Below are 27401 nucleotides of genomic sequence, written 5' to 3' on the forward strand. Positions count from 1 at the left end.
GGAAAAGCAGACTGAAGACATGTGAGCAAACGTCTGCAGCGCGGGCCGGACTCCACCCTCTCATGAAAGCGTGTCACAGAAGGTGCTGCGCCCCAGGAAGAAACTCGGTGTGAGAAGATGTCACATTATTATTCAGTTTCTTGAATCAGCTGCAAACCTAGTTTGAAAGCATATAGGGGGTTGGGGGGAGGGGTGCCGCGCTGAAACAAAGGGCGTGCGTCTGTGAAAGCAGCCCACGTCCCTGGCTGTGAAGAACAGGGCGTCTGATGGCCTTGGTACTGCAGAGGCGGCAGTGACCAGCCAGGGCTCCTCGCTTCACAGCCGCACCAGGCCTGCGCTTTGCAGAGGCCTGGAGATTAGAATGCAGGACGTCCACCCCTAGGCCTGGAGTTCTTTCTGCTCCCTTACGTTTCCCTCTTAGCTAGATGCTGTCTGATGATAAAACCAGAAAGGTCTTAGTGGGGCTGGCCATGCGTGATGAGCCTCCTGCAACACTGCCGACGGAGCTCCTCATTTCCTCTCTGATGCCTTAGTCCGTCACATTTTTGCATAAAACAAAAGACACATTTTTCATTTTCGTCAATGGCTTTATTGATCTGGATATTCTGAGTATGTCGGCTATCTCCCACCATTGGCTTCTAGTGGGCAGGGGCCTGGGGTGCCGATAAACACCTTCCAATGCAGGAGACAGCCCCACAGCTAAGAATTATTTGGCCAAAATGTCAATAGTACAAGAAACCTCACAAACCACTTCTGACACGTTCAAAAGTCACAGCACCTTCTCCATACACGGCACGAATCGTCTTTTGCATTTCAGTTGCTCTTTTACCTTTCTTGAAATAATAAAGCATAATACACTGAAAATGTTGCATATCTTCTTCCATCTTCAGTATGAAAATGGCTGCGTAAATATTCACCAGTTTTGATAAGTTTTTTAATGCACACTGACATGCCAGCTGTCGCAGTACACTCTAACAAAATTGTCTTCAATGGAGTTCAAGATAACTAAGCCCTATGAGGGCCATCTTATGGACAAAATGTAACGGGCCTTTTGACCAACCCAGCACCGCTGGCCAGGCTGTGCACCGCACAACTCCAGGGGGCGACGTCTGACTCCTGCCTGCCGTGCAGCGTGCTGGCTTTGATAGGGGGTCACCGGCTCCCTGTGCACAGAAAATAGACATGGCACTGCATGACCGTGTGAAGTCACGTCCTGTTTATTTCTCCTGCTGTCCTCCTGATTTTGTCACAGAGGACGTCTCCTTCAGTTCTGACGTGCTTTTAACCCCTCTCCCAGCTCGCTATTCGCCCCCCAGGAAGGAGAGAGCAGGCTTCCGTTGAGCCTTAACAGGTAATAGAATTCCCAGTAGGGCTATAAAGTTTTAGCAATGCATTTATTTACACTAGAAATTGGATACTTGAGTGAAAATAAGTAAAGAAGTAATCATTAGGGCTTACATGGCTATGGCAGAATTGTGGGGGTGGTTCCCGCGTGACTGGAGTCTGGAGAGGTCTGGGCAGCGCGGCAGCATCGTCTCGCCCACGGACCAAGGCTGGGGCGGGAGAGCACGCTGTTGCAGGGGAGGCGCATGGGTTTGATTGCGTAGGCGGGCTTGATTGCACCCTCTCTGCCCTGCTAGGCACATCCAGTGGCTGTTTTCCTGCCGGCTCCTCCCACTGATAAGAGGTACAGCCTCTTCCTGAAGCACATCGTTGTGGTCCTTAGGAATATTTTTAGAACAATAACTACAAGGTAGAAAAACCCAGCCCCGAGTGCTGGAGTATTTAAAGGCCACAGAGCAGCAGACAGTTGCTGTGATCCGCCTCTGAATCATGGGCTCGGCTCTCTCTCTCTGTCACATTCAGGGGACTCTTCTCTCCTTGGAATGGCAAGGGTTTGCCAACAGGACAACTGCAGGTGGCAGTGCACCTGTTCTGTGAAAAATAAAAACAAAACAGCCCTGCCTGTGTAGCTCAGCTGGTCAGAGCATCGTCCTGATACGCCAAGGTTGCAGGTTCAGTGCCTGGTCAGGGCACGTACAAGAGTCAACAAATGAATGCGTGAATAAGTGGAACACCAAATCCCAATCTCTCTCTAGCTCTCTTATCATAAATAAATGGAAGTTTTTTAAAAAGCACCAGAAAAAAATACACCCAAGAGTCATCTGCACTAAGGCACTAAGGACCAACTCCAAACTGTTCAGCAAGCCATTTCACAGGTCATTCGTGTTAACTCCCAGAGTGTTTTATCACATTCACGATACTTGATACGGAATGCATCAGACCAAAGGCACATGCTAGGCCCTTTTGTAAATATTATAAGGTAGACAAAGCACTTTAAGATGTAAGACTTCATTTCCTAAGAAACCTTCTGGTTATACAGATTATAACGAGTTGGTATTTTTCAGGGCTCTCCAGTGAATAATGCTCTCAGCATAGGTATGTGGTGGGGCGCATGCCTCCACTAACGTACAAGTGCACCAGGCCCCAGAAGGGCCCCACAGAATCGGCCCCTGCTGGGTGCTGGCAGTGGGACTCAGTCTCCACTGTGACCTTGACCTCTCTGGCTCCTACCCTGAAGCTACCCTACAGGTGACACTGAGGGGCTCCTGACCAAGAACCTCAGTGAGCAGGACATGGAGAATCCAGGAAGCACTGAGCAGAGTAGAGAATAGTTCACACGGTCAGATTCTCCTCCTGCTGAGATCCAAGGCCAAGGTTGTCAGGAAGCCAGGAGGACTCAAACCCGAACTTGTCCCTGGGTTCACTACGGTTTGCAGAGCTGTTGAAAACCCAGCCCTCTCAGGAATGTGGCTCTCCAAATAAATTGGGAGCGCGATGGAATGTGGTGCCAGGGATCACTCAAGGTAGCAGCCGTGCCCCATCAGACTCCCAAATGTGCAGCACGCCCCGCTCCTGTGAACTGAGGGGTTGGGCTGGGAGTCGCCACAGCACGGGGTCACTGGGCTGGGGAGTTTGATTTCGGCAGCCACCCCTACCCTACCTCTGACACCATGGTGTCTGATGACTTGGTTTCTTGTCTGGATCCCAGATTTCCTCTCTACTGCCTGAAGATAAAATATTTTTATATCTTCATATGCAAAAGAGTTGTCGATGTGATGAACATTTAAAAACTGCATATATTCCATTTCCTTCCAAATTACAAGCTGATAGTTGGCTTTCTTTGCCACCTGCAAGCACTTAAAATAATCTTTCCAGCTCTTACAATTACATCTTAATTATTTCTGAGCAGGCCCTTTTTTCCGTCCTTGTGCTCAGATTGCGTGATTAATGTGTCTAATCTCCGATACCTCGTCTCTTCACCCTCTCGTGGGTCCCTGTTCTCTGCAGTGACCCCCAGCACCCACCTGTCCACGTGCAGAAAGCCATTGTTACCCCCCTTACCACAGTGCACTCTTCCCGTAGATGAGCTATGTTCTGCTCTTCTGCAGATCACCAAGCACATTCACACGGGTTCAGTTAAATACGATATTAGGGTTACAGCTCTTTGACCTTTTAGTTATTTAAATTGCACTCACTTTTTTGTTTCCATTATGAATAGATTTACATGCATGACATTGTTGAGTCAGGGATATATATATATTATTTCTATTTATTTTTAGATAGAGGAAGGAGGGAGAGGGGGAGGAGCATCGATCTGTGGTTCCACCTCTCTGCGCGTTCATCGGTCAATTCCTGCGTGCACCCTGACTGGGGACCAGCCCCCCAGCACGTCGGGGTGATGCTGCAGCCTAGCTACCGGGCCAGGGCTCGGGACACATTTCCCATGTTGGCAGCAACTGCATATCGCCCTCCACTGATACAGCACCTCCAGTCTAATGCATACGAGCATCTTTTCCCCCACACCCTCACCAACGCAGCGCGTCATGATATACTTTTAAATTTCCTGCATATTATTTGAAAAAATGATGCTTTATTATTTTATTTGGATTTCATTAATTATGAGTGAGCTTAAGTGTCTTTGTATATAAGTCACTTGTATTTATTCTTCCATTAACTGCCTGTTTATATTCTTTGACCAAATATTTCTATTCTTCCTTATTTCTTTGTTGGCTACTTACTACTTATAAAAATTCTTTATATGTTAAGTTAATTATTATTTTACTATGTTTGAATGGTTTCCTAGTTTGAGCTTTATCTTTTTGAATCTGTGGATTTTTTTCATGTAAATTTTTTTAAATTTTACATGGTGAAATTAAAAAAAAAAGTTTATGGCTTCTTGCCTTCTCCATTCAGAAATTATTTTTTAAAATCTCCACAATTTTTCCTAAGGATATTGTTTTATTCGTGAAGTTTACTTACCTCCTCCACCTAAAGTTTGTTTGGGAGTAAGGTGGGACTCCAACTTTATTCTCTCCACCTGGCCAGCCAGTTGTTCCAGCAACGCTGGTTGAGGTATGGTCCTTTTTTCTGCCTTCATCACGTTCCGAACTGCCCTTCGTGTTCAAATCCGCTTCTGGGCTCCCTGAGCTGCCCCACCGACCCGTCCCTTCACCAGAGGCAGCAGGCTGTGCTGATGGCTGAGCTGTTATAATAGCCTTTAATAGTTCATGAAGCTAGTTCCCCTTTTCTCCTCTTTTATCGGAATCTTTGTTGTCTGAACACATTTGCTTTTCCTGTGATTTTAGAATTCTAATCATCTTATTGGGATTGTGTAGAGCTTTTACTGAGATGAATTTCACATGTAAGTTAATGGCAGGATGACTGGTATCTGTATAAATGAGGTTTTCCTGTCCAACGAGAGAATGCCCGTCTTTCCGCTTATCAGACCTTCCCTTCACATTCTATAAAATTTATGTGAAGATAACTTCAAAACTTTCCCTGATAAGTTCATTTCTAAGTTGTTGTTCTTTTTTGGTAAGGCACAAAACCCCAAAGCCATGTAAAGAAAAAAACTCCCTGTCTTAAGGTCAGTTTGGCACCGAATTACATCAGAAAAATCCCCCCTCCCCCACCCCCAGCGGTACTTCAATAAGCAGTTTGTTGAATCTAATGGGGAGAAAATGCGTGCACAGGGGCAGAGACCCGAGAGGGGCCACCCAGAGCCCTCCCTGCACACCTAGCCTAAGGATTGCTCAGTGTGCGAGGTGATGCCTTCGGGGTCCCATCTGGATAGGCCTTGTCAGGGCTGGATATTGAATAATGCCCTGATGTCATTTCAGCATCTGTGGAGATGACACGTGGTTTTTCTTCTGTGGAAGCCTAACGGGGTAGACCACAGTGAGAGCTCTCCATTCGTGAGCCACGCCTCCGTCCCCAGCACTAACCATGTTGGTCACACTGAGGCACTGTCTGAAGGTTTAACTGAAATCATTTTACTAAAACTCTGTTTAGGTTTTTTAACATACATGGGTATTCTTGGGTGAGATGGTGTGTAGCATCTTTTTACTTGTGGAGGAAGGATGTATTTGGTTTTTAAACTTATGCCAGCTTCATGAAGAGGGAGTGGAAGGGACCACGCGACAGGAATGTGACCGGGCGGCGGGACCTCAGTCCTACAACCGCGAGGGAGTGAGAGTGGGAACACATTTTCCCCGGAGCCTCAGACAAGCCCTCGGCCCCACCACCCTGGACTCCTCCGCGGTTCTCTGACCAGGGAATAACCCCAGTAAGTGCTGTCCAAACGTTAATGTGCTAGAGTCACCCGGGGAAGTCAGTGAATACAGATTCCAAGGCCAGAGACCGGACTGGAAGTTCTGCTTTCCTAACAAGCTCGCAGGTGAGCTCCACCGGCCACGCTGAGTGACAGCCCTCGGGCACCACCTGTCCCCGTGTGAGTTCATGGACGTCACCTCAGAATCCCCAGGGCTCTGTCCCCTTCTGTTTCCTGTGTTTGTAGGCATGGCTGGCTGGCATCTCTCTTCCTTCCTTTTGTGACTGTGGGCTTATTAGATTCACTATCTCATCGATGGTAATTTTTCTTTATATTTTTCTAAAATGTATGTGTTTATGGTAGGTTTTCAAATGTATTTCCATAGAGGTGAACAAAATAAGGGGTTTTTTGCTAATTTAATTTTCTTTCTCTAGAAAATTTCATAATCTTATTTTTTATATTAATAGGTTTAGGGTTTTCTCCTTTCCTTCTTGACTCGATTTTTTCAAAGAACCAGCTCTGGATTGATTTATTTGTTCTATCATTTTTCTGTTTGCGTTTACCAGTTGCTTTCAGTTGACTTCTTCAAAGTCATATTTGCTGTTCTTTAACTTTGCAACTTGAATGTGGGTCTCATTTTCACTTGGAGGGGATGGCACATTATCTTTGTACAGAGGAGTATGGGTCACAGTTACCAAATCTCAGCTCTGAGCCCAACACGCTCACTGCTGACCCCAGCTCCAAGACTGCGCATTCTGCAGGCGATGTCTCAGCATGAATATTTTTTACTAGACTTTTATCTAAGGGGCCTGGGAAGACTGTAGAGGCCGCCTTCGGTTGCCGCAGCATCCCCACAGCCCGGAAGGACGGGTCTGTCAAGCCAGTGTCTTGCCAAGCAGCAGGGGCCCCGGTGAAGAAATGGAGGGTGAGCCAGCCTCACGTCAGCAGCTCCAGGGGAGGGCGACGGGGTTGGTGCCCTGCACATGGTCCCCTCCTCCTCGTGCTGCGTCCTGGTCACTCCAACGTGTCAGGAGGCTGCCCTCCCTCCCGGGCCCTGTTCTTTCGTAACTCTCTGAACCTCCACTGCAAATAAATCAAAAGGGTCACAGACATCCAGCTCTGGGTCCTTGTTTCCTCCCTCTGTGGGCATCTCTCTCAGTCCCAGTTTCCCTCCGCTTCTCTTTCCACCCATCTTTCTCTTGTCCTTTACAATAGATTTGGAGCACCAAGGAGGGCAGGGTGCTCCCCCAGTCTTCTCTCTGTGCTCGCCCCCCTCCTGCCACCCACCTGGTGGGGTCCTCAGAGAGGACCTCCTTTGAGGGAGGTGCCTGGCCAGCTTCTCCATTGTGGTCTCCATCCCCTGGGGCTGGGGAAGTGCAGGAAACACGGGCGTCTGTGTTGCTATGGCAACGTCTCTGACTCCAGCAAGTCCCGTCTTGTTTTTGTGCCACAGAAGTGTTACCAGAGGCCGATGAAAATGAAGTAGATTTCCGTTGTCCACAGACATGTGTCTGTCCACGAACATTCTTGTGCGTGAATAACACTGTCCAGGCTGACTGGGCGCCACCTCCTTCACCGACTTGCCATTCAGAAAGGCTGTCCCTGGGATCTCCAGGTGTGAATTTTCCCAGGGAATCCCCGCCAGCTACCACCCAGAAAGGCTAGTTCCACCTCTGCTGGCCAGCAGGGCCCTTGTGTCATTGGCTGTGACATCTGACGTTGCAGAGACGTCGTTCAGACGAAGTTTAGGCCCAGTGGCATCTGCTCTTCAGAGGGAAGTCACTGAGCAAACAGCGGGTCACCGGAGACTGTGCCGATGCCCTCCTGCCAGACTTACTGTCCAGAAACGGGACAGACCGGGCGGCTTCTCAATTTTGCTGCCCAGTTTCTGCCTGGAAGGCTCAGGGGGAAGTAAGATCAGCTTCACGCTGAACAGGAATGTACGTGAAGCCCATGTGAGCGTGGGGCGCAGCTATTTTAAACAGAATGAACTGCTCCGACGTTTCGTCCACTCTTGGGGAGGACACAGAGCGGTTTTCAGCAATTGACATGGGAACATCACCTTTTAACAAACGCAAAGGAGAGAAACAGGAACAGTGGCAGCTTCAATTGTAAAGGGACATCACTGCTGAAATGCTATCAGGGCATCATTTGTGTGACCCACGGTGGCCCTGTATGTGTGAGAGGACACGGTGAGCCCCGTTTTGCAGATGAGGAAAATGAGACTCGGGGAAAGCGAGTGCCTGCAGACCCTCGGGGAGGGCGGAGTGTCTGCCGCACACAGCGTTCCTGCAGACTGCAGACTCCCGACCTGCCCCGCTCCCCACACCCTTGCTGTGTAGCCGGGCCTGGGGACCGGCCACCTGCGTACAGCGCCTGCTCAAAGGCACACGGAGATGCGCATTGCCAGGTCTGGATTTCAGGTGTGCCTCCCACACCCTCCCCACTTTTCCTTCCTCTCGATGAAAATAATCAGATTTGAATCTATTCCAGTTCTTTGTTCTGAACTGTCTCCCAAGTGTCTGCCATCCGTCCCTTGGATCTAAGGCAGAATTCTGAACTCATGAGCACCTTGCACGCCTGTAGGTGAGAGTCCTGCAGCTCAGCACACTTGCTCTTCTTTACATTTTTTAATGTGTCCTTTTTGATCTGGACTAAGTCATGTCTAGGACGGCGGGACCCAGTTAAGCATTTTTCGCAGTCTGTTGACATGAGCGAGAGGCAGGCCTGTGAGAGAGCCACCTGGCTCGTGTTGGAAGGGGCACCCAGGAGGAGTCCATTTGCAGGGAAGCACTGGGAAGCGGTAGGAACCTTTTATCTCCCCGGGTTTCTTCGACAGCCATGCACCATTCCACCTGCCAACGAGCAAAGCCTTGTCTTTTGAGATCTGAGGTTAGTTCAGGAAGAGAACAGTTCACCAGACAAGGGCAGTACCCGGCGTGCGGGTGGGAGCGTCAGTTTTCTGAGGTCAGCCTCCTGGGAAGACAAGACACGTCTTAGGGTTGGAATCGCATGTCTTCATTTCTGCTAACGCAGCTGAAAGGAGTGTTTCATAGCACGAGCCCTGCTGGGCGTTGATAAAAGACTTAACATACATGCAGAATTAGCTTTCACAGCGCCCTGGCTCTGCTCGCGGCCCCCTTTCTAATAGACCGCACAGCGGAGCCAGAATCAGTCAGCAGGCTGGATCTGGGTGGACGGCACAGTGTTCTCGGAAACCCTCCTCCTCTGTGTTCTGGTTTCTGAACACTTAGGAAAGAGGAGTCAGTTTCAGTGAAAGAGCCATTGCAGCACACGTCCTAGAAGGCCAAGGCCGTGTGAATATTGACGGCGAGTCCGGGTGCAGGAGCACACGCATCATCGGAAGCTGAGGACGCCGTCCGCAGACTGAGAGCGGTCCCAGCAGCAGACGAGGCGTTTTCTCATATGCGTTCTGTTCTTCACTGCGCTTACCTTGAAAGACACAGATGAGGACAAAAGCAAATCGGCAATATTTGTTTTCTTCAGAAAAAGGCCAGTTGTGGCCCTTGAATGGACTAGAAATTCACAAGGGGGAAGTGAGGGGAGACCCTTCTGCCCTCGCCTGGCTCTTCAGATGATTAAATGGGCCTCAGGATGCTCACAAATGATGAAACTTGTCTTTTAACTAGATTTTAGGGGGTCAAAAACTTACTGTAACCAAGCTCCCAAGCTGTCAGGTGTGGAAGTCCAAAGCCTTTTCTGACCCTTGCCCAGGGCCCGGTGGAGGTGACCTGAAGGCAGTAAATAGCTCCCTAGAGTCCTGGACACCTCAAGAACAGCACCAGCCCTTGACCGTGGTCTCAGAGAAAACATCAGGGAAATGTCTTTAAAGGCCTTTGCCCTACGTTTGGTGGCGTTAACTTCGCACTGTGGTTACTTTCCCAACCACCCTGCCCTTAGAGAGTGGGCGGGGCTGGGCCCCCATCCAGCAGGCAGCCTGTCCTGGCCAGCACTGCCTTGCCATGAGGAAACCCCACAGCCACTGCTGGGCCAGCAGAGCCCCAGTGTCACGGGATTCATCAACGTCTACCACTGTGACCCAGCTTTTCATCAAGGGACAGACAGTGGCTCTGGTGCTTTCGGGCGTTTGACACCTGGGTAGCCAGGCGTCGCACCCTGAGCTGCTGCATCTGTCCCGGCACACCCCCACCCGCACAAGAACCAGCGGCCAGGAGACAGGAACTCTTCCCAAAACACAAACCGATAAAGTTCAGAAAAATCAGCAACCCAGCATCGTTCAAAATAGGCCTGTTCTCTCCCGCACGTGCCTTTGAACACGTCCACGGGGGGCGGGGGGGGGGCAGGCTCTCCCTCCCTGGACCACCTGCTGGGGAGAGCGGACTTGCACTTTTGTTTCCAACCAAGAGGGGCCTCCGGGGAGCTGCCCGAGATAACTGCTCGTCAACCCCCTCCCTGGGCTGTTCATGGGCCCCTGAACACCCGGGAGTAAGGCTTCTTCCCTGCATTCAGAACCCTGAAGAACTGCACCCCGAAACTGAAGCTGTGTTCTGTTGCGGCTTTCACAACCCCAGATAGAAACGAGGCTGAAGGGAACAGAACCATGGATGGTCTGCTGTGTAAATCATTAAAGGCACACCAGGAACTCTGGAAGGAAAAAGAAAGATGAGATACTCAGAAGGAGTTATTTCATGTTCCTCTCGGGCACCAAATTACATCATAACACACTCACCCGAGACCAGCTGGAGCCCTGGACCCCTGGACCCCCGCGGGTCTCGGTTACAGCTTCATGCGAGGCTCAAGANTGGAGGTGACCTGAAGGCAGTAAATAGCTCCCTAGAGTCCTGGACACCTCAAGAACAGCACCAGCCCTTGACCGTGGTCTCAGAGAAAACATCAGGGAAATGTCTTTAAAGGCCTTTGCCCTACGTTTGGTGGCGTTAACTTCGCACTGTGGTTACTTTCCCAACCACCCTGCCCTTAGAGAGTGGGCGGGGCTGGGCCCCCATCCAGCAGGCAGCCTGTCCTGGCCAGCACTGCCTTGCCATGAGGAAACCCCACAGCCACTGCTGGGCCAGCAGAGCCCCAGTGTCACGGGATTCATCAACGTCTACCACTGTGACCCAGCTTTTCATCAAGGGACAGACAGTGGCTCTGGTGCTTTCGGGCATTTGACACCTGGGTGGCCAGGCGTCGCACCCTGAGCTGCTGCGTCTGTCCCCTCACACCCCCACCCGCACAAGAACCAGCGGCCAGGAGACAGGAACTCTTCCCAAAACACAAACCGATAAACTTCAGAAAAATCAGCAACCCAGCATCGTTCAAAATAGGCCTGTTCTCTCCTGCACGTGCCTTTGAACACGTCCACGGGGGGCGGGGGAGGGGGGCAGGCTCTCCCTCCCTGGCCCACCTGCTGGGGAGAGTGGACTTGCACTTTTGTTTCCAACCAAGAGGGGCCTCCGGGGAGCTGCCCGAGATAACTGCTCGTCAACCCCCTCCCTGGGCTGTTCATGGGCCCCTGAACACCCGGGAGTAAGGCTTCTTCCCTGCATTCAGAACCCTGAAGAACTGCACCCCGAAACTGAAGCTGTGTTCTGTTGCGGCTTTCACAACCCCAGATAGAAACGAGGCTGAAGGGAACAGAACCATGGATGGTCTGCTGTGTAAATCATTAAAGGCACACCAGGAACTCTGGAAGGAAAAAGAAAGATGAGATACTCAGAAGGAGTTATTTCATGTTCCTCTCGGGCACCAAATTACATCATAACACACTCACCCGAGACCAGCTGGAGCCCTGGACCCCTGGACCCCCGCGGGTCTCGGTTACAGCTTCATGCGAGGCTCAAGAGTGAGTCATGGTCAAGCACCCGACCACTCGGGAGAGATGCGGGTGCCCAGGCCCCGCCCAGACCAGCCAGTCAGAACCCCCGTGTTAACACCAGCCCAGGTGGTTTGTATGCACCTCGGCATTTGAGAGCTCCCCACCAGAACTCTCAGAGATGAGTTTGTTTGTTCCTCTTAAAGGCACCTGAGAATGGGGTGCAAGGAAGAGGAAAGAGCCTAAAGAGCCGCCAGCCGCCCGGTACAGGGGTGTCTCCCCGCCAACCTCCAGCACCCTCTCTGAGCAGGAGGGGACGGCCCTGCAGGGGGTCCTGCTGCTGCTGAGGTCCATCTGGAAATGGCTTACCTGTTGGAAAAGGGTCCCAGGGGTACCTCCCAAGTGTATCACGCCCCCCAGATTTGGGACCTCTGCATTCTTACACTCCTGTCACCACCACCATGACTCTGTAACACCCTGTGGCAGAGATGAAGAGAGGACCTTGGTGGCTCCTTAAGGAAAGGACATGCCACACGCAGGCCTTCCTAGCTCCTCGCTCAGGGGCCCCCTGCTCTGTACCTCCGAGGCTCATTGTGAGAACTGCAGTCAGACACATGGGAAGAGTCCTGATGAGTCCCGAGACTCGGCAGTAGAGGCCTCGGCACCTACCAGCTACGTGACCGTGACCTGAATGCATCCCTCCTCAGACGCAGAGACGGCCTGGGATGAAAAGCTGCTGTGACCATGTGACCCTCAGGTGCCCATATTGGTACCTGACAACAGCTTTTTAAAAGATTTATTTATTTATCTTTAGAGGGGAAGGGAAGGAGAAAAGGAGAGAAATATCAATGTATGGTTGCTTCTCGTGAGTTCCCTGCTGGGAACTGGCCTGCAACCCAGGCATGTGCCCTGACTGGGAATCGAACCGCAATCGTGTGGTTCGCAGGCCCGGGCTCAATCCACTGAGCTACACCAGCCAGGAACCGATGACAGCTTTGACAGTTAACTCCTGAACAGTTCCTACTAACAAAAGAAGAAGTGAGTGGCCCACCCGAGGAACAGGAAGACATCCCTGTTTAACATGGAAACGGAGACCACGCGGTGTACCTCTGTGTTGACATTACAGAACACAAAGTCGGAGCTTCTGTCGATAACGAGCTATTTTCTATTAAAGTACCTATTTATACTTACTCAGACAAAAGAACGTAATGTCAGCCTAGCCTGGGAGTGTCAGTAAATCTTTTCCCTGAAAGGCAATTGAGACAACTCAGAAATTGGCTTTAAAAGAAAAACACTGGAAGGAGGGAGTCTAACAGAGTAGTTCACGCGTTCAGTCCTTTGGTGGAAAAGCGGGCCTTATGTAAACAACCAGGACCTGTAGCAGATGTCAGGTTCCTTTATTCTGTTTCTTCTCACCTCACGAGCCCCTCCGGATCACGAGATCGTGGACACTCACCTGGGCTAAAAATGGAAGGTTTTTGCTTAACTTGTCAGAAGCCAACACTTCATAATGTCTCCCTGCTTTGAAGTCAGAATTCTGGGTGGCTAGCTTTCTGCACAAACCGAGGTGAAGGGTGTGCGCACAGATGCAAGATCCAGGCTCACGTGGGCGCGGGCCAGTGTTTGTGGTTCCCAGGCAGAAACCTGCCACCCTGCACACCCCTGCCTCCTGCACCCGTGACCGGCTGCAGCCAGGAGCCCCTTAGGGCTTCGGCATCTCAGTCACCAACTGTTGGCTTTCATCGTGTCTTTCTAAGACATCAGTCAGTAGTGAATGCTTCAGACAAATTAGTTCGGAAACATAATGTCCCCCTGTACCGCTCGAAGGTGAAGGGAGAGAACACGGGGAGCTGGGACAAAGAAGCAGGAGGACGGAGGTCCAGGCGCCCCGTTGGGCCCAGACCCCGCCACAGAACCGCGCTGCAGTTGAAATCAGACTGCGACTAATGGCGGTTTCAGTGGCGGGTCTCAGATTGTCACTTCAGATGCCGAAGCTCAAGTGGTTTCCATGGAGATACTTTCTCCAGGAGACGCCAGCTACTCTCTAATTTTTTTGTCCCTGATGAATGACAGCCTAAAGCTTTTAGTGCCTTTTATTCGGGGTGGGGGGGTCATGTTAGATAACCTCAGTTCATTTTTACATGCATTACACCATGTGTTTTATTAGCAGTTCTAAAGTCTGCAATTTTATGTATTTTGAAAGGTAATAAATAAGAACCACAACTACCTCATTTATATTCTGGAGAAAAAAAAAGGCTTTATTGTTTCATCTTCTCCCTACATGCTCGACGGCACAGGCAAGAAATTTGAGACTAAAGAATTCAAATGTCTCTTTAATATGCTGTTCTTAAAACTGTCGTAGTTCCACTTACTGTACTTAAGCACCTGCCTTGAAACATCTATTAATTTTTCACATTCTGTGAAGGCAGCCAAAAGTCACCTCCCAACAGGAATGTTTTGAAGCCCAGTAGGCGCTGTGCAGGATTTCACCAGTGTTCCTGGAATGGCGATCGCCGTTCTCTCTGGGCTGGCCGGGCCCCTGAGGGGTCGGTGTCTGGGCCCAGGGGTACTGGGTTCCTGTTCTTCTGCGACACGGGTTCAGAGTCCTCCGTTTACCGCACGGTTCTGCTGATACTGCTGTCTTGTGGAACCAGCCTTTGCCACATACATAAATGTCTCTTCCTGCTCAGTTTTTGCAGCCAGAGCCTTTTGGTGTCACTGGCCCCCTCAGGGCCCCCAAGCACAGAGAACCTACGGGGCTGAGTCAGTGGGGCGCTCAGTGGTGCTGACAGTCGGAGACAGGTCAGCTCGGTGTTTGCAAGTGGTTCCTGCAGCCAGTTTCTTGGTTCAAACCCTGGCTCCCCCGTTACCGTCATGGGGCCTCGGACACGTTTTTAGCTTCCTAAGTGGGATGAATATGCCCATCCCATGTGGGGATGGAGTGACCTTGTTCCCAAAATTGAATTTCATGTCCACTGACTCTGCACCCCACAAGAGAAGGGAAACCCCTTCAGGTCGATTCCACCGTAACAAACCACCCACCCTCCTGGGCTCTGGGGAGATTCGTATGTGACGAAGGTGTAGTCAGTGCAATTGATGACGTGTAATTTCATGTAATTCTAGAATTCAGAGCTTCACTAGTTGTCACATATAAACAGCCCCTCCCCGTCACTGGCAGCCTTGGTTGTGTTCGGCACCTTACATCTGGGCAGTAGGGTTCAGAATGGGTCACGGGCACTGAAGCCCCGGTTGTCCCAGCTGCCCGGAGGAGGACACCACACTCGCCCCTGCCCAGCTCGCAGACAGAAGAGTGCCAGACGGACTCTCACTTGCTTTCCTGGTGAGTACCTCCAGGAAGGTAGCAAAGGGAAGGGCAGCCTGCCGTAGCAATGGAATAAAGCGGCCACGTTTTTGATTCTTGGGTCGGGAGGAGAGGGCATTCTTACTCAGTCCTAGCACTGACCGTGTTATGGTGTCTGTACACGTATGGGGAGCAACTTCCCCTAGGCCTGCCCTGACAGGTACGTGGGCTGTTACTCCCATCTCCCCCCAACCTGAAGACAGAGGGATGGGAAAGGAAATGTGTACCAGCACCGAGCTCTCGGACTTCCCGCACATGGGAGGGAGAGGGAGGCTGCTCTGGGGTTAAAGAGCAACCCTGGTCGGCGTCTGTGTACACGCAGGTCTGTGACGCATCTGCCTTCTCTGGGTGAGAAGGGCCGTGGTGCGTTCATGGACTCTGAAGCCTCAGCCAGGCTGTGTCATGAGCAAGTTCATGGGCAAAGACTCTCTAATCGTCCATTCCTGCAGGAACACGTTCTGTCTGTCCTGCGCTGGGAGCGGAGGGGTGGTACCGAGGAAGCACAGACTATAGGCTAACAGTGATGACCAAGCAAGCAGCAAGGGAGATAAGCAGACACACACACACACACACACACACACACACACACACACACACGCTTCCAGGAGGCGCGAAATCAGAGCTCTTTGATGCAAGGCTGGTCTTGAGACCGTTAATATCCAAAGTCTCTTTTGAACTACTCACTGCATTTCCCAAACAGAGATGCCTTGGTACTGCCACACCACCCGAATTGCCCTGTTCTCCTAGCAAACTTGGGGGCGGGCTGGGGCAGGGAAGTTGGCCGCAGGACGGAGCGTGTGTTGTGGATGAGCTCTGCGGTCTGGACCCAGGCATGTTCCTAGGCATCCGCGTTTCTCTGTGTGTGCATCTCCGAGAGGCTCTTGGTATTCAAGAGAAAGGAGAGTTACAATGAAAGCATTTGAAATGTCTCTATTAACATGGCCGTCACTCTGCTCGCCAGAGTAAAGTGGCTTTGCCTCAAGGAAGTAAGCGCTCACATGCATTAAGACAGCCAGGCTTAAGTGTGAATAAGGCCATGAACATAGGGATGCTTGTGCAAAAACCAGAAGCCTCCTCGTGCATTTCGTGAGGCCTTCTCTTGTACCCGAGGGCTTCTCACTGCTTGTTCTCGGAGAGTCACCAAAGGCTCGTGGACCCAGGACTTGTTAGTAGCCATTCTGTGTTAAAGACACCCATCTCCTTTGTTGGGAAGAATGAGAATGTCGCCTTGCTTGTTAAGGGTCGGGTCGAGCTCAGGCAGCTGACTTCCAAACTTAGGCCAGCGTGCAAGACCGCTGTTAGAAGAGGCCACACAAACACTTACACACCTCGTAGTGGCCGGGTTTCCGTGGCACCAGCCAACAAATACCCAGTATGCTCTGCTCTTTGCCTGCACTGTTTGTCACTGGGACCGCAGACACAATGAGGATCGGCCCCTGCCTTTAACAGGGTGGCTACTGCACAGGGAGTGACAAGAATTAAGATGACAGCCATGGAAAAGAGGGCCAGACACATAATGGGAGGTGGCTGAGGACAGCCTCAGGGAAGAGGTGAGATCCGATGGACAGAGAGCCATGTGCGTGCGCAAAGGCACGTCGCTGGAGCACCAGGCGTGCGTGCCGCTGGGCTGCTGAGTGGGGAGGGGGCTCCATGGGGGAGGAGGTGGGAGAAACTTCAGCTGGAGGGCAGCCTTGCTCTGTGTGCCAGAGTGTTCCGATTTCTTACCAAAGGCAGTCCTGGGGTGATTTGAATGTCCTCTGCCAGCCCCGGTCATTCTCCTCGGTCATCTCCGGTTACACCCCCACCTTCCATGGCTGCTACCTCAGTAATTTCAAGGGAACCAGGGAGAGGCCTCTCAGTCTCTCCCCAAATCTGCATTTTCTGCCGTTTTGTGGAAGCAGATTTTGGAGAAGAGAGAAACTGTGCTGTGTTCTACCATTCACGTGACCTGAAGCAGAAAAGCAAACAGTTTCCTAGTTTTGTGGATGTCACACATTATCACAGAATTACCACTGTGAATTTCTGTCCCTGTCCTTAATGTGTTTTGAAGGTTCATATTATTTAAAGGAGGACAGGAGATCTCTGTGTTTTTCAAAAGCAGCCAAGAACTAGGACCCTACTCACAAAATACCCAAACGTCTAGTAACCAGAGTGTCCTGGAGACACCTCAGACTCAGTGTGTTCCAATCAAAGCAAACGTTTCTCCCCTAAAAGAGGCTCTTCCTCTCATAGGCCCCGCCCACCCTGGCTGACGGAGGCTGGTCCCTCCACAGCCCGCCTGGCACCCCACGCATGTCACTAGATTGAGGACTGGACCAGTTAAAACCAGCGAATGACACTGAGAAGTGTCTTCCGCGTCCACCAGTTAAAGACTTGGAGGGACATGGAAAGTCCAGGGGCTCTGAGCTCAGCTCTCTGTCATTGGTACCTTTCTTAGAGTCTGTGGTTCTAATCCCATCAACAGGTTTGAGTGGTACTGACAGCTGAGTGAATTTGAGATATGGTACATCTAGGAAGGAAAATTTTCCTGGGTCTAGGGAAGAATTTCAAGCCCAGGAGAGAAGGAATCAAATGGTGCGTGCTGGTGGGACCCAGGGTCTCCCTTGGGGCCCTTGGAAGTCTGTAGCTCCAGAAATAAACTAGCCTCAGAAAACCTGAGTCCTTAACAAGATGCTCCCTGAACCCCAACACAAGTCTGTTTCGTCAGTGTGGACACTTTTAACCATGTCCAATAAGTTTAATATTAGTGGATATTTTAATATTCGTGGATGCCATTCCGTAGCCACGGTTCGTGTTAGACTAAGGTGACTCGCCACAGGAGACGCTGCCCCTGGTGGAAGATTTAACTGAAAGCTGAACTTCCCACGCACAAGCCCAGCAAACAGGAAATCATTGCTGCAGTTAAATTCTCCTGACCTGTGGACAGGCTTCGGGGTCTGTTTGCCTTTCACAAGCTTTAAATTTACTTTATCTCAGACAAATGTATAAGCTTAATACAACTGATCCTTATTTTGTATAATAGGGGAAGGAATATTTATTACGCCATTAACAGTCTTCTCACCATCATGAAATATTGCCCCCTTATAAAGCATTCCTGGAGTGATTTATTAGAGCCACGTAAAACATTAATAGCAAGAGATGATTACTTTTCAAATGAATGCTGTACATTATAAGAAGCTCATCTGTAAGTATAGCCAAGGCCACCAGTTTTGAAAGGGATAAAAGTGGGTGGGAGGCAGAGTCCAGCCGAACTGAGGAGCAAGCTTGTCCTTCAGTGGGACTGAGCAGGCAGCCGGGTAGGGTCAGGTTCTCTGCTGTCAAAGGCGCAGTGCACACCAGGCCTTGTGCATGTGGGGGAAGCCAGCGGGCGCGCAGGCGGGCTGCTGGGGTCCTCGGGAAACAGGACCCAGACGGTCTGTCTGGAATGGAGACCTCACGTGGGAAAGCAGGAAGGGAAGACTCCTGTGCAAAGACAGGTGTCGGATGACTTGGGATGAGCCGTCTACCTCACCCTCCTACCTGACTTTTCATTTCTTTCCCTACAGCCAGTGCTGATTTCCCGTATAATCCAGGTCAAGGCCAAGCTATAAGGAATGGAGTCAACAGAAACTCGGCCATCATCGGAGGTAGGTGACGCAGAGAACAGGCTTGCGGGTGGCTCCTCACCTGTGGGAAGTGGTCGTTTTCAAGTGAATTATAGTCCAGGGGGGAGAAACCAGTTGTCTAAGTTTCTGTGACTCACTTGCTATTTAAATATAGCTCCAGATTTCAGAGTGCAGATGTGGCTAAGCAGCGGTAAATGCGACCTGGCTGCTTTCTGACACAGACTCATAAAAGGATGACAGTGGTGAGCTGGCCAGCATCTCACCTGTAAGTAGACAGCTGAGGCCATAGCCAGGACACTTCCGTCTTCCCTCCTGTCCTTTTTCACCCCTTCTCTCTCATCCCAAATGGTCCAGGATAGCTGGCCACAGAAATGGGAAGCACTCTGCCAGTCCAGTTTAGGGTACCCAGTTTACCCCCGTCTTTTCTGAGCATGGCTCCCTGCAGCATATCCGGACTCCCTGGTATCGCCCCTCACACTCGGATCAGTATTGATAAGCCTGCTGCCCTGCCTCCTCCTCTCCCGGCTTCTGCCTTAGTTCACAGAAGTGTTTCTGCCTCTCTGAGTACAGCATGCACAGATACAATTTCTGCATAAATAAAACCGTAGTGTATGTAATGCTGCTTAGCCACAATTCCAAAGCTTGGTGTAATCCTTATCCTCATTGTCCTTTGCCTTGTTAAGATCAACTTACCGAGTGAAACAGGTTGATGTTCCTGACGCCACACCCCCTGACCACCACAGTGCAGATCCAGGACTGTCCTTCCACGAGCAGCTCTGCTGCGCCCTTTGTGGCCCGTCCTTCCCCCTGCCCCCTCCCCCCTCCCAAGCAAGGGGCCCCTGGGTTGCTTTTTCTCACACAGATTACTTTTGCCTCTTTGAGAGTTTCCCGTCAATGGAGTCCCATGGTGCGTGATCTGTTTGCCTCATTTCTTCGTTCCGCGTGACATCTCTGAGATCTGTCCCACCGTTGCATAGCAGTAGTTCTCCATTCCAGTTCCTAGTTGGTTTCCACTTTGTGAATGTACCACCGTGCGTTTCATCCACTCACCTGTCGGTAGACGTTCAGTTTGTTTCCAGATCGGGGCTATTTGGAGTAAAGCTGCTATGGGTAGTCTTTACAGACCTTGTAAGAACAGAAGTTTTCATTTCTGTTTGGTAAGTTGCAGGAGTGCAATTGCTGCGTGTTACAGACAGTGGGCATTTGACTTGGTAAGGAGATGATAGTTGTCCAAGGTGATTGGACCGTTCTACATTCCCATAATCCAATATCCACAAGGTTAAGTTTCTCCACAGCCTCCTCAGCATTTGGCATTGCCAGTTTTCTTAACTTTAGCCGCCCTGGAGGATGTGCTGGTATCTCGTTGTGGTTTCAATGTGCAAACGTCTGATGCCCAGTAATGATGAACATCTTTCGTATACACATTGTCATTTGTAAATCTTTTGTGAAGTATGTGTCTAAATCATTCTCCATTAAGAGATTGTTGGATTGTTTGACTTCTTGCTATCAATTGGCAAGAGTTCTTTTTATATTCAGGATACAAGTTATTTGTCAGGCAAATATGTTCTCCTAGTCCGTGACTTTCCTTTCTATTCTCCCAGTGGTATTTTTTGAAAAGCAGGAGATGTTAACTTTGATAAAGTCCAATTTTTCTAAACCTTTTATAGTTTGTGGTTTTTTAAAAAATTCTAAGAAGTCTGCCTACCCAGAGGTTGTCAAGATTTTCTTCTATTTTACTGTGTTTTATAGCTTTTGTTTTATTATTGAGCCCACAGTCACTTTGAGTTCATGTTTGTACATAGTGTGAGATGAAGGTCAAAGTCATCATTTTCCAAATAAATACCTAGTTAGTCCAAGACCCCTTGTTGAAAAAAGACAAGATAATTTCCTTGGAACTTCTAGTAAAAATCAATAACCAGACGGCATGTGTCTATTTTGTGGACTTTCTACTCTGTTTGTTTGGTTTTTTCATCTATATAACTTTCCCTAATCAATCCCATGCTTATTTAATTTTTGTATCTTTATAGTAAGTCTTGAAATAAGTCTTATAAGTTCTCCAATTATTTCTTTTTTCCAAAATTATTTTGGCTACTCTATATCCTTTGCTTTGCCAAAGGATTATAAACAGCTTATAGAATTTATAATCAGCTTATAAATTTCTACCAAAAAAATTTGCTGTGACTTTCATCATGATTACATTAGAGCTACAAACTAACATCTCAATGGCATTGACCTTGAACATGGTACATTCATCCGTTTATTTAGATCTTCTTCAGTTTCTCTCAGCAAGGCTCTGTGGTTCTCAGTATACAGTCGTGAGTGATGTTATTAAGTTTGTTCTATTATAAATAGTATTATTTTTTTACTTCTGTTTTCTTAGTGTTTCTTGCTTGTATATAAAAATACAGTTGACTGTTATATATTGACTTTGTTTCCTGTGACTTTGCGAAATTCACTGTTAGTTCTGGCAACGTTTTTTTATTCCTTAGAGTTTTCCACATCGATAAGCACGTCATCTGAGCATAAAGAGTTTTTACTTCTTCCCAATCTGTCCTCTTTTTTTTTTCTTTTTCTTGTTATATTGTACTGGCTAGGACTTTCAGTGCAATTGTGGATAAAAGTGTTAACAGCTGACATTCTTGCATTTACCATATTTTAAGGGGAATGTCTTTAACCCTTCACCATTAAGGAGGGTATTAGCTGTAGGTTTCTCATAGACCCCTTTCACAGCCTGAGATAGTTCCCTAGAGGTTTAATGATCAATGGGTGACATTTGGCATATGCTTTTTCTGCATCTTTTGAGATGATCACATGTTTTTGTTTCTCCTTTATTTGCCTAATGTGATAAATTACATTGCTTTATTTTTTACTATTAAACCCATCTTGCATCCTTAGAATTAACTCCACTTCATTGTAATATATTCTTTTTTCGTATTGCTGGGTTTCATTTACTAAAACATTGCTAAAGAGGAATAATGCCCTACAGTTTTCTTTTTTCATAATGTGTCTGGTTTTGATGTCAGGACATCAAAACGGCCTCATAAAATGAATTGAGTAGGATTTCCTCCTCCCCTATTTTAAGAAAGATGCATAGGATTGGTATTAGTTGCTGAGGTCAAGTTTGTTAATAGTTTTCTTTAGGTCTTCTATATTCTTGCTGATTTTGTTTAATTGTTCTATCAATTGCTGAGAGAAGAATGTGGAAATGTGCAAGTGTCATTGTAAATCGGTCCAATTCCCGTCCCTGCTAGATTTTGGAGCTGGTTGTGTGTTTTTTATGGGAGACGGTGGTATCCGAGGGAACCACGGTGAGGTGGGGGGAGGCTGGGGGAGAGACAAGATTTGTTGACCCTGTCGCCCGTCCTGTCTCCACCAGGCGTCATTGCTGTGGTGATCTTCACCATCCTCTGCACCTTGGTCTTCCTCATCCGGTACATGTTCCGCCACAAAGGAACCTACCACACCAACGAGGCGAAGGGGGCGGAGTCCGCCGAGAGCGCAGACGCTGCCATCATGAACAACGACCCCAACTTCACAGAGACCATTGACGAGAGCAAAAGGGAGTGGCTCATCTGAGGGGCGGCCCTCGGGCGTCGGGTGGGAGGCGGGAGGGGGCACAAACGCACCTGCTTCATACTCCTGGGCACATCCTCGAAAATGTCAGCACAAGTTGGGGGAGGGAAGCAACGGAAGATTCCTGAGATGGATCGCCACACACACACACAAAGTAATACTTTTTAATATTTCTTATAGCTGTTTTCCCTTCTGTATGAAAAAAAATAATACAAAAATGCTTTTAGAGTTTAAGCAATGGTTGAAGTTTGTAGGTAATATCTGTTTTATTTTGTGTATGTTTAGAGGTGTTCTAAAAACTCACGGTAACAGGGCAAGTTTTCTACGTTTTTAAGAGCCCTTAGAAGGTGGATTTTTGTTTGTTTGTTTTGAGGAAAGCCGATGCACAGACACACGGTCCCCAGCGTTCTCTTCCTTTTGCACACAGCCAGCTGTCAGTGGGCTATTGCAGTTACTAGTTCATGTTCATACACTGTTTCTTTTGGTGTCCTGTCAACTGGAGAAGGAAAGAAAGGGGCAAAGAGAACCTGCTGCTCACCAGTTTCCAAAGAGACCTCCACCTCTGCCAGTTTTCCGAGAGCTCCTGCCGGAAGCAGTCAGAGGAGGAAGGCGTGTGGCAGCGGTCAGGACCGGCGGCCCCACGGAGACGCCTGCAGCGCCTGGGCAAGTACTTCCCCGTCGGGGTTGTCGGTCTTGTTCTTCATCGATTCGGCAAGAGCACGTTGTTCCATGTTTGTGGTCCTACACCTGTTGGATATCTGGACCTACCACTGGTGACCGACTGTTACTAAAGATTTCTCCTAGGCTTTACCTGCAGCATTACCGGGTCACCTTGCACGGGTGTGTATGCCCCTCACGGGGGAATTAGAACCGGATGTTGCAGTTCATTTGCTCTGTCTCTCATAGTGGCAGCAAGAGTGCCCACACCTCCTGGTGAGTGCGGAAGTAGGCAGTCCTCATTTTGCTCTAAGTCTCTAGTTTTTAAGTCCCCGTGACAAAATCACAGACGGTGACCGGACACTCCACAATAAAGCCAACTTATGACTGCTGTTATTAGTGATGTTCTCTGGAGTCATCAGGGGGAAAGCACGGCCATGTTTTATGTCATCTGCTCCTGGATTGTCCCATCTGCAGTGGACAGGCTGCCTTGGTCTGGATCTTCTCTGGCAGACACGTTCGCAGCTCTGGTTCAGTACCAGCCTGGTTGGAGCTGTTGCTTCTCAGAGAATGTACCTGTCAAGTCAGCCACTCCTCAGTTTAATCAGGAATCGTGACCAACTTATCTCAACAAGTAACTCCTCGGTTTTATTTAAAAAATAATCATGTGTAAACCAATGTGACAAAGCTCCTATTGGAACATCTAAAAAATAATTTCATTCATTTAATAAAAGATTGCATAGAAGTTATTTCTAGAATAACTGCCATTTATAGTCAGTACAGTTCAGGCTCTTAGGCTTAATAAATGCTTTTTAAAATTTCTTTAGACTCCCAACGTTCGATCACCTTTTTCCTTCTCCTGCTAGGTGTGATGAGGTAAAAAGGTGTGAATGCTGTTTTTCTGATAGCCTTCCTCAGTAAGATGGAAGTTCTAGTTTGCTTGGGTTGTACGTGCACACTTCTCAAGATACGTGGTAGGCCTGACTTACTGCAGGACCTCAATGTCTCGAGCAGGAAAAGTGTCGTCCAGAGCTGCCAGGCTCGTGGCGCAAGAACGTGGCACATCGCACAGGAGGCTCTGGGCCCGCTCAAGTCAGGGCGGCAGAACCAACGGGCGGCGGAACACCCTTCCCAGTCACTGACCTCAGGCACTTTCACGAACCCCCTTCTCTGAGAACAGCCTTGATCGCTCTTCCATAAAGTGCATCCCAAATGAGAAGCAATTAACGGGACCAGACATCAGAGCACTGTAACCTTCACAAACAACGCTGGAAGCAATGGCTATTGACTGAACCGAGATGACTGCCATTTGTGGTTCTTTCATTATTGTCACACTGAAAAAGCGAATTTTAGACCGTATGTTACAGAAAGGTTTCCGATTGCTGAAAACCACAATTTTTAAAAAGGCGCAACCTTTGTACTTGACAAATCATGATGGACATTGATTACGTCCTGCGTTTCCCTTGATGGTTCTGTTCTCTCTGCGCTAGGGACCCTCTGATGCTGAAATGTCCTCGGCCTTCCTCCTTCCTCTCTCCTTTCCACTCCTGCTACAGAATGTTAAAGGCAATGCCCAACGCTTCTCTGACCAACTTTCCACACTGAGGGCACTGGAATGCCAGCCGGGATCGCCATCACTGGGGACATTGCACGTGCACAGAGGTGTGACAGTCTCTGCCCTTTAGGGCGTCACCCTCCGGCCAGCGGGCAGGACACAAAAAGGTGGATGAGGTACGAAGGGTCAAACGATGCTGAAAATCTTGGCTTCTCTTTGGGACTGTGGGCTTCGAGGTAGTTCCCACGTCTGTCTGGGAAGGCTGCATCCAGCACATTCTAAGTGGTAAATCCTTTGCTTACGTGAAGAAAGGAAACCAGCTTTTCCCCAGCCTCCTCCCTGGAAAGTGTAGGGCAGGGCAGCCTGGACAGGCGGGCAGCGGGGCCCACACTCAGGGCCCACAGCCCTGCCTCGTCAGTCGCAGTCCCCGGAGTCTAGACACCCACCATCCCATGCGTTATCGATCAAGCACAAAAGGCTAGCGGCAGCACATCTTTACATAATAATAACAGGCAAAAAAAACAAAAAAGTCTTTTAGGGCTGTTCATGCAGGAAGCATCTTCTGTGCACGAAGCAAGCACCCATGTTTTGAGAAGCCAGGAGTGAGGACTTTGGAGGAGTGTAAAACCAGTGCCATTGTAAGCTCTCAAGATAAGATATTCCCTGGAGCTCAAAGAGACTCGCTCCATTTTTATGGTTACGCTCTGCTCTGGCCCTTCTTTGTAAGACTGTATTTACCCTCGTGGCTTCCAACCAACCACTCAGAAAAGCGACTTAGGTGAAGCTGAAGCTGAAGAGCTGGAAACGAGGGCGTGGGTGCCTCTGTTGGGAAAGGCCCTGTTGCACCGCACTTGACAGATGAGCAGCCAGGACCAACGGGAGCAGGGGTTCAGGGGCACAGGAGAAAGGCTTGGCGCCCGCCAAGGAGACTTCATGTTCCCGTGGAACCACCAGGCTCCAGTGCAGAGCGGGCACAAAGCCACCAGCTGTGCCCGGCATGCACTTGAGGGGAAGCTAACAGCTACCAGACCTGAGAGCACAGCATCAGGGTGAGGTCAGGGAGACGCTTGGACCTCCTTCTATAACGGGATCAGCACTTTCCTAGTCTTCCACGTGTTCCTACAGCGTAAATGTTTTCATGGTTCCTTTATGTCTCCCGCCTACAAACGCTTAGCGCCTGATATGAACCTCTTCCCATCTTCTTGTTTTCACCATCCTCCCAAGCTGTTTTCAGAAAGAGGGGCAGCAGGTTACCAAATTGAATTACTAATTTGAATTCCTGTCAGCCAGCCAGAACAGGTCGCACAGTGCTAGTCCCAGTACATTGGGAAGTGCGTAGGAAATCAACGGGCACCATTTTTAGTGATATCTGGGGAGCGAGGACCCCCGCAGGGTCCTAACCCCTTCTCTCTCTCCCTCCCCTGCTGTGTGACCTTCACCAAGTCGCTGAACCTCTGTCTTCCTTTGCTGGTGTTTGAGCTGAATCTGTTCTACTTGCTTTATGCGACGGTCTTGAGGGGCACTGGTTCTTGACTGCAGAACACCGAGATGCAGACGCTAAGGCCCGAGTCCGTGGCGCCTCGCAGAGACGCACTTTCTGGCCTGCATTTGTAAGCCCCATAGCTAGAAACCAGGAAGGTGGAGCCATGCAGGGCATTGCTGAGCAACAGCTGAGTTATTTATGAGGCGAGCTGCTGTCAGCACAGCGGGGAGGCCACACACACAGCCCAAGGCCAGAGAAACCAGGCTGCGCTCGCCTAAAGCCCTCGGGTCGCCCTGCGTGAGCCTCCCTGCGTGTGACTGGACTGGCTGAGAAATTAGACAGCATGAGAAACAAATGCAGCTCTTTGCATAACCTGCCGGTCATGTTGGAAAGCCTGATTCCTTTCCCAGCAGCGTTTCCTGGAGACAAGTGGTGTGCGTGTGAACAGCTCGTCCATGAAATAGGGAAGCCGCGTTGGACAGCCGGTTAACTCTGTCTGAGCAAAGACTGGCAGAAGGCAATCGGGACAGAGGGGCACCCCGGCATTAATGTCTAACATGCGCCTACAAGTTCGTTTTCCGGAGGAGAGGGTGCTTTCAGACCAGGCCTCTGTAGATGGTCTGCACCGCTTCCGAGCCTCCGCTTCTCTGCAGTGAACGCTGGACCGCGGTGGCCACGAAAACACGGAAGCCCCTCTCCGGGAGGCTCAGAAGTGGTTCTCAGTGTCACCGATCCCGAGTTTCACTCCTTCGGGTTTTCCATTTGTTCAGTGAGCACAGTGACTACGGAAGTTGGCCTCTTGGCCTCGTGAAAAGTTGGGCTACATATTCTTTCTGTAAAGTCAGTTGGGGCTCCATCCCTGTGAAATAACAGGAAATTTCACTCTCTAAAAGCAACAGCATGTAAACTAGAATGAACGAAGGGAATTATGTATGTATGCCTAATATTCTTTGTGAATGTCTTCATTTAACTAAAATTATATTAGACACCAGGTTGATAAATAAAAACAAATCCAAAATAGTTTTAATTATCCTAAATGTGATTCTTTGTGTTCTGTTCAACTTCGATTCTGGTGGAGGCCACCATCAGCCTTCAGCTAAGGCACCCCCAAGCCCTGAGTGCACATCTCCTGGGAATACAATCCTTCCAGAAGCTGGGGAGCTACAGCCCCTCCTCGAAGATGGGTATTGCGTGGACGCACCCACTGTGAACCTGCCTTGGCCACTCCTTCCTCCCCACTCACACTGGTCTTAAAGTAGCTTGGTGGGTATTGGCTTCCTGTTTGGGTTTAATGGACACACAGCTTGATAAAATGTGGTTGGAGCTCAGCAGGGTGCAGAGTGCATTCTGAGCCTTATTGGAAATGAGGAAGTAGCACTGGCGGATGGACACACGGACGCAGGCCGGTGGACTAGACAGCTGGGACTTGAGCCGCGTCTGGAGGTGCCAGTCTTCCTAACGGTACTTGGTGTGTAGTAAGAGCTGCCGTCCTAACTCACTGCTCCCACTTTCTAGTCTTCTGCTACCATTGGGAAGCCGCTTCCTTGAATCTGTTCTCCATGGAGCCTTTAGACGTACCCACCCAGTGGTGTGCAGGCCAGTGGATAGCCAGTGTACCGCGATCTCTTTAGAAGGCATCGTGCCGTGAGGTGCTTGGTCATGATTCTGCTCCCAACAGGTACAGAGAGAATGTCATCAAGTCCCTTGAGAACAGGCAATGAGCCCTTCTAAAAGTTCCCGACAAACCCATGTTTAA

General features: G+C 49.5%; 1 protein-coding gene across 1 annotated transcript in view; it reads left to right on the forward strand.

Moving 5' to 3' along the window:
* CNTNAP2 (contactin associated protein 2) overlaps nucleotides 1-26665 on the forward strand; it is a 1160842-nt gene extending 1134177 nt beyond the window's left edge. Inside the window, exons 23-24 of the mRNA XM_037035585.1 lie at nucleotides 18318-18398; nucleotides 21754-26665. Of these exons, the coding sequence (XP_036891480.1) occupies nucleotides 18318-18398; nucleotides 21754-21953 (281 nt within the window). The 3' untranslated portion in view covers nucleotides 21954-26665. The remainder of the gene's footprint in view (nucleotides 1-18317; nucleotides 18399-21753) is intronic.
* Nucleotides 26666-27401: the final 736 nt, after the last annotated feature.

The sequence above is a fragment of the Sturnira hondurensis genome, unplaced genomic scaffold (assembly GCF_014824575.4).
Source record: "Sturnira hondurensis isolate 20B ecotype Veracruz unplaced genomic scaffold, ASM1482457v3 Scaffold0022464, whole genome shotgun sequence".
Classification (NCBI taxonomy): Eukaryota; Metazoa; Chordata; class Mammalia; order Chiroptera; family Phyllostomidae; genus Sturnira; species Sturnira hondurensis.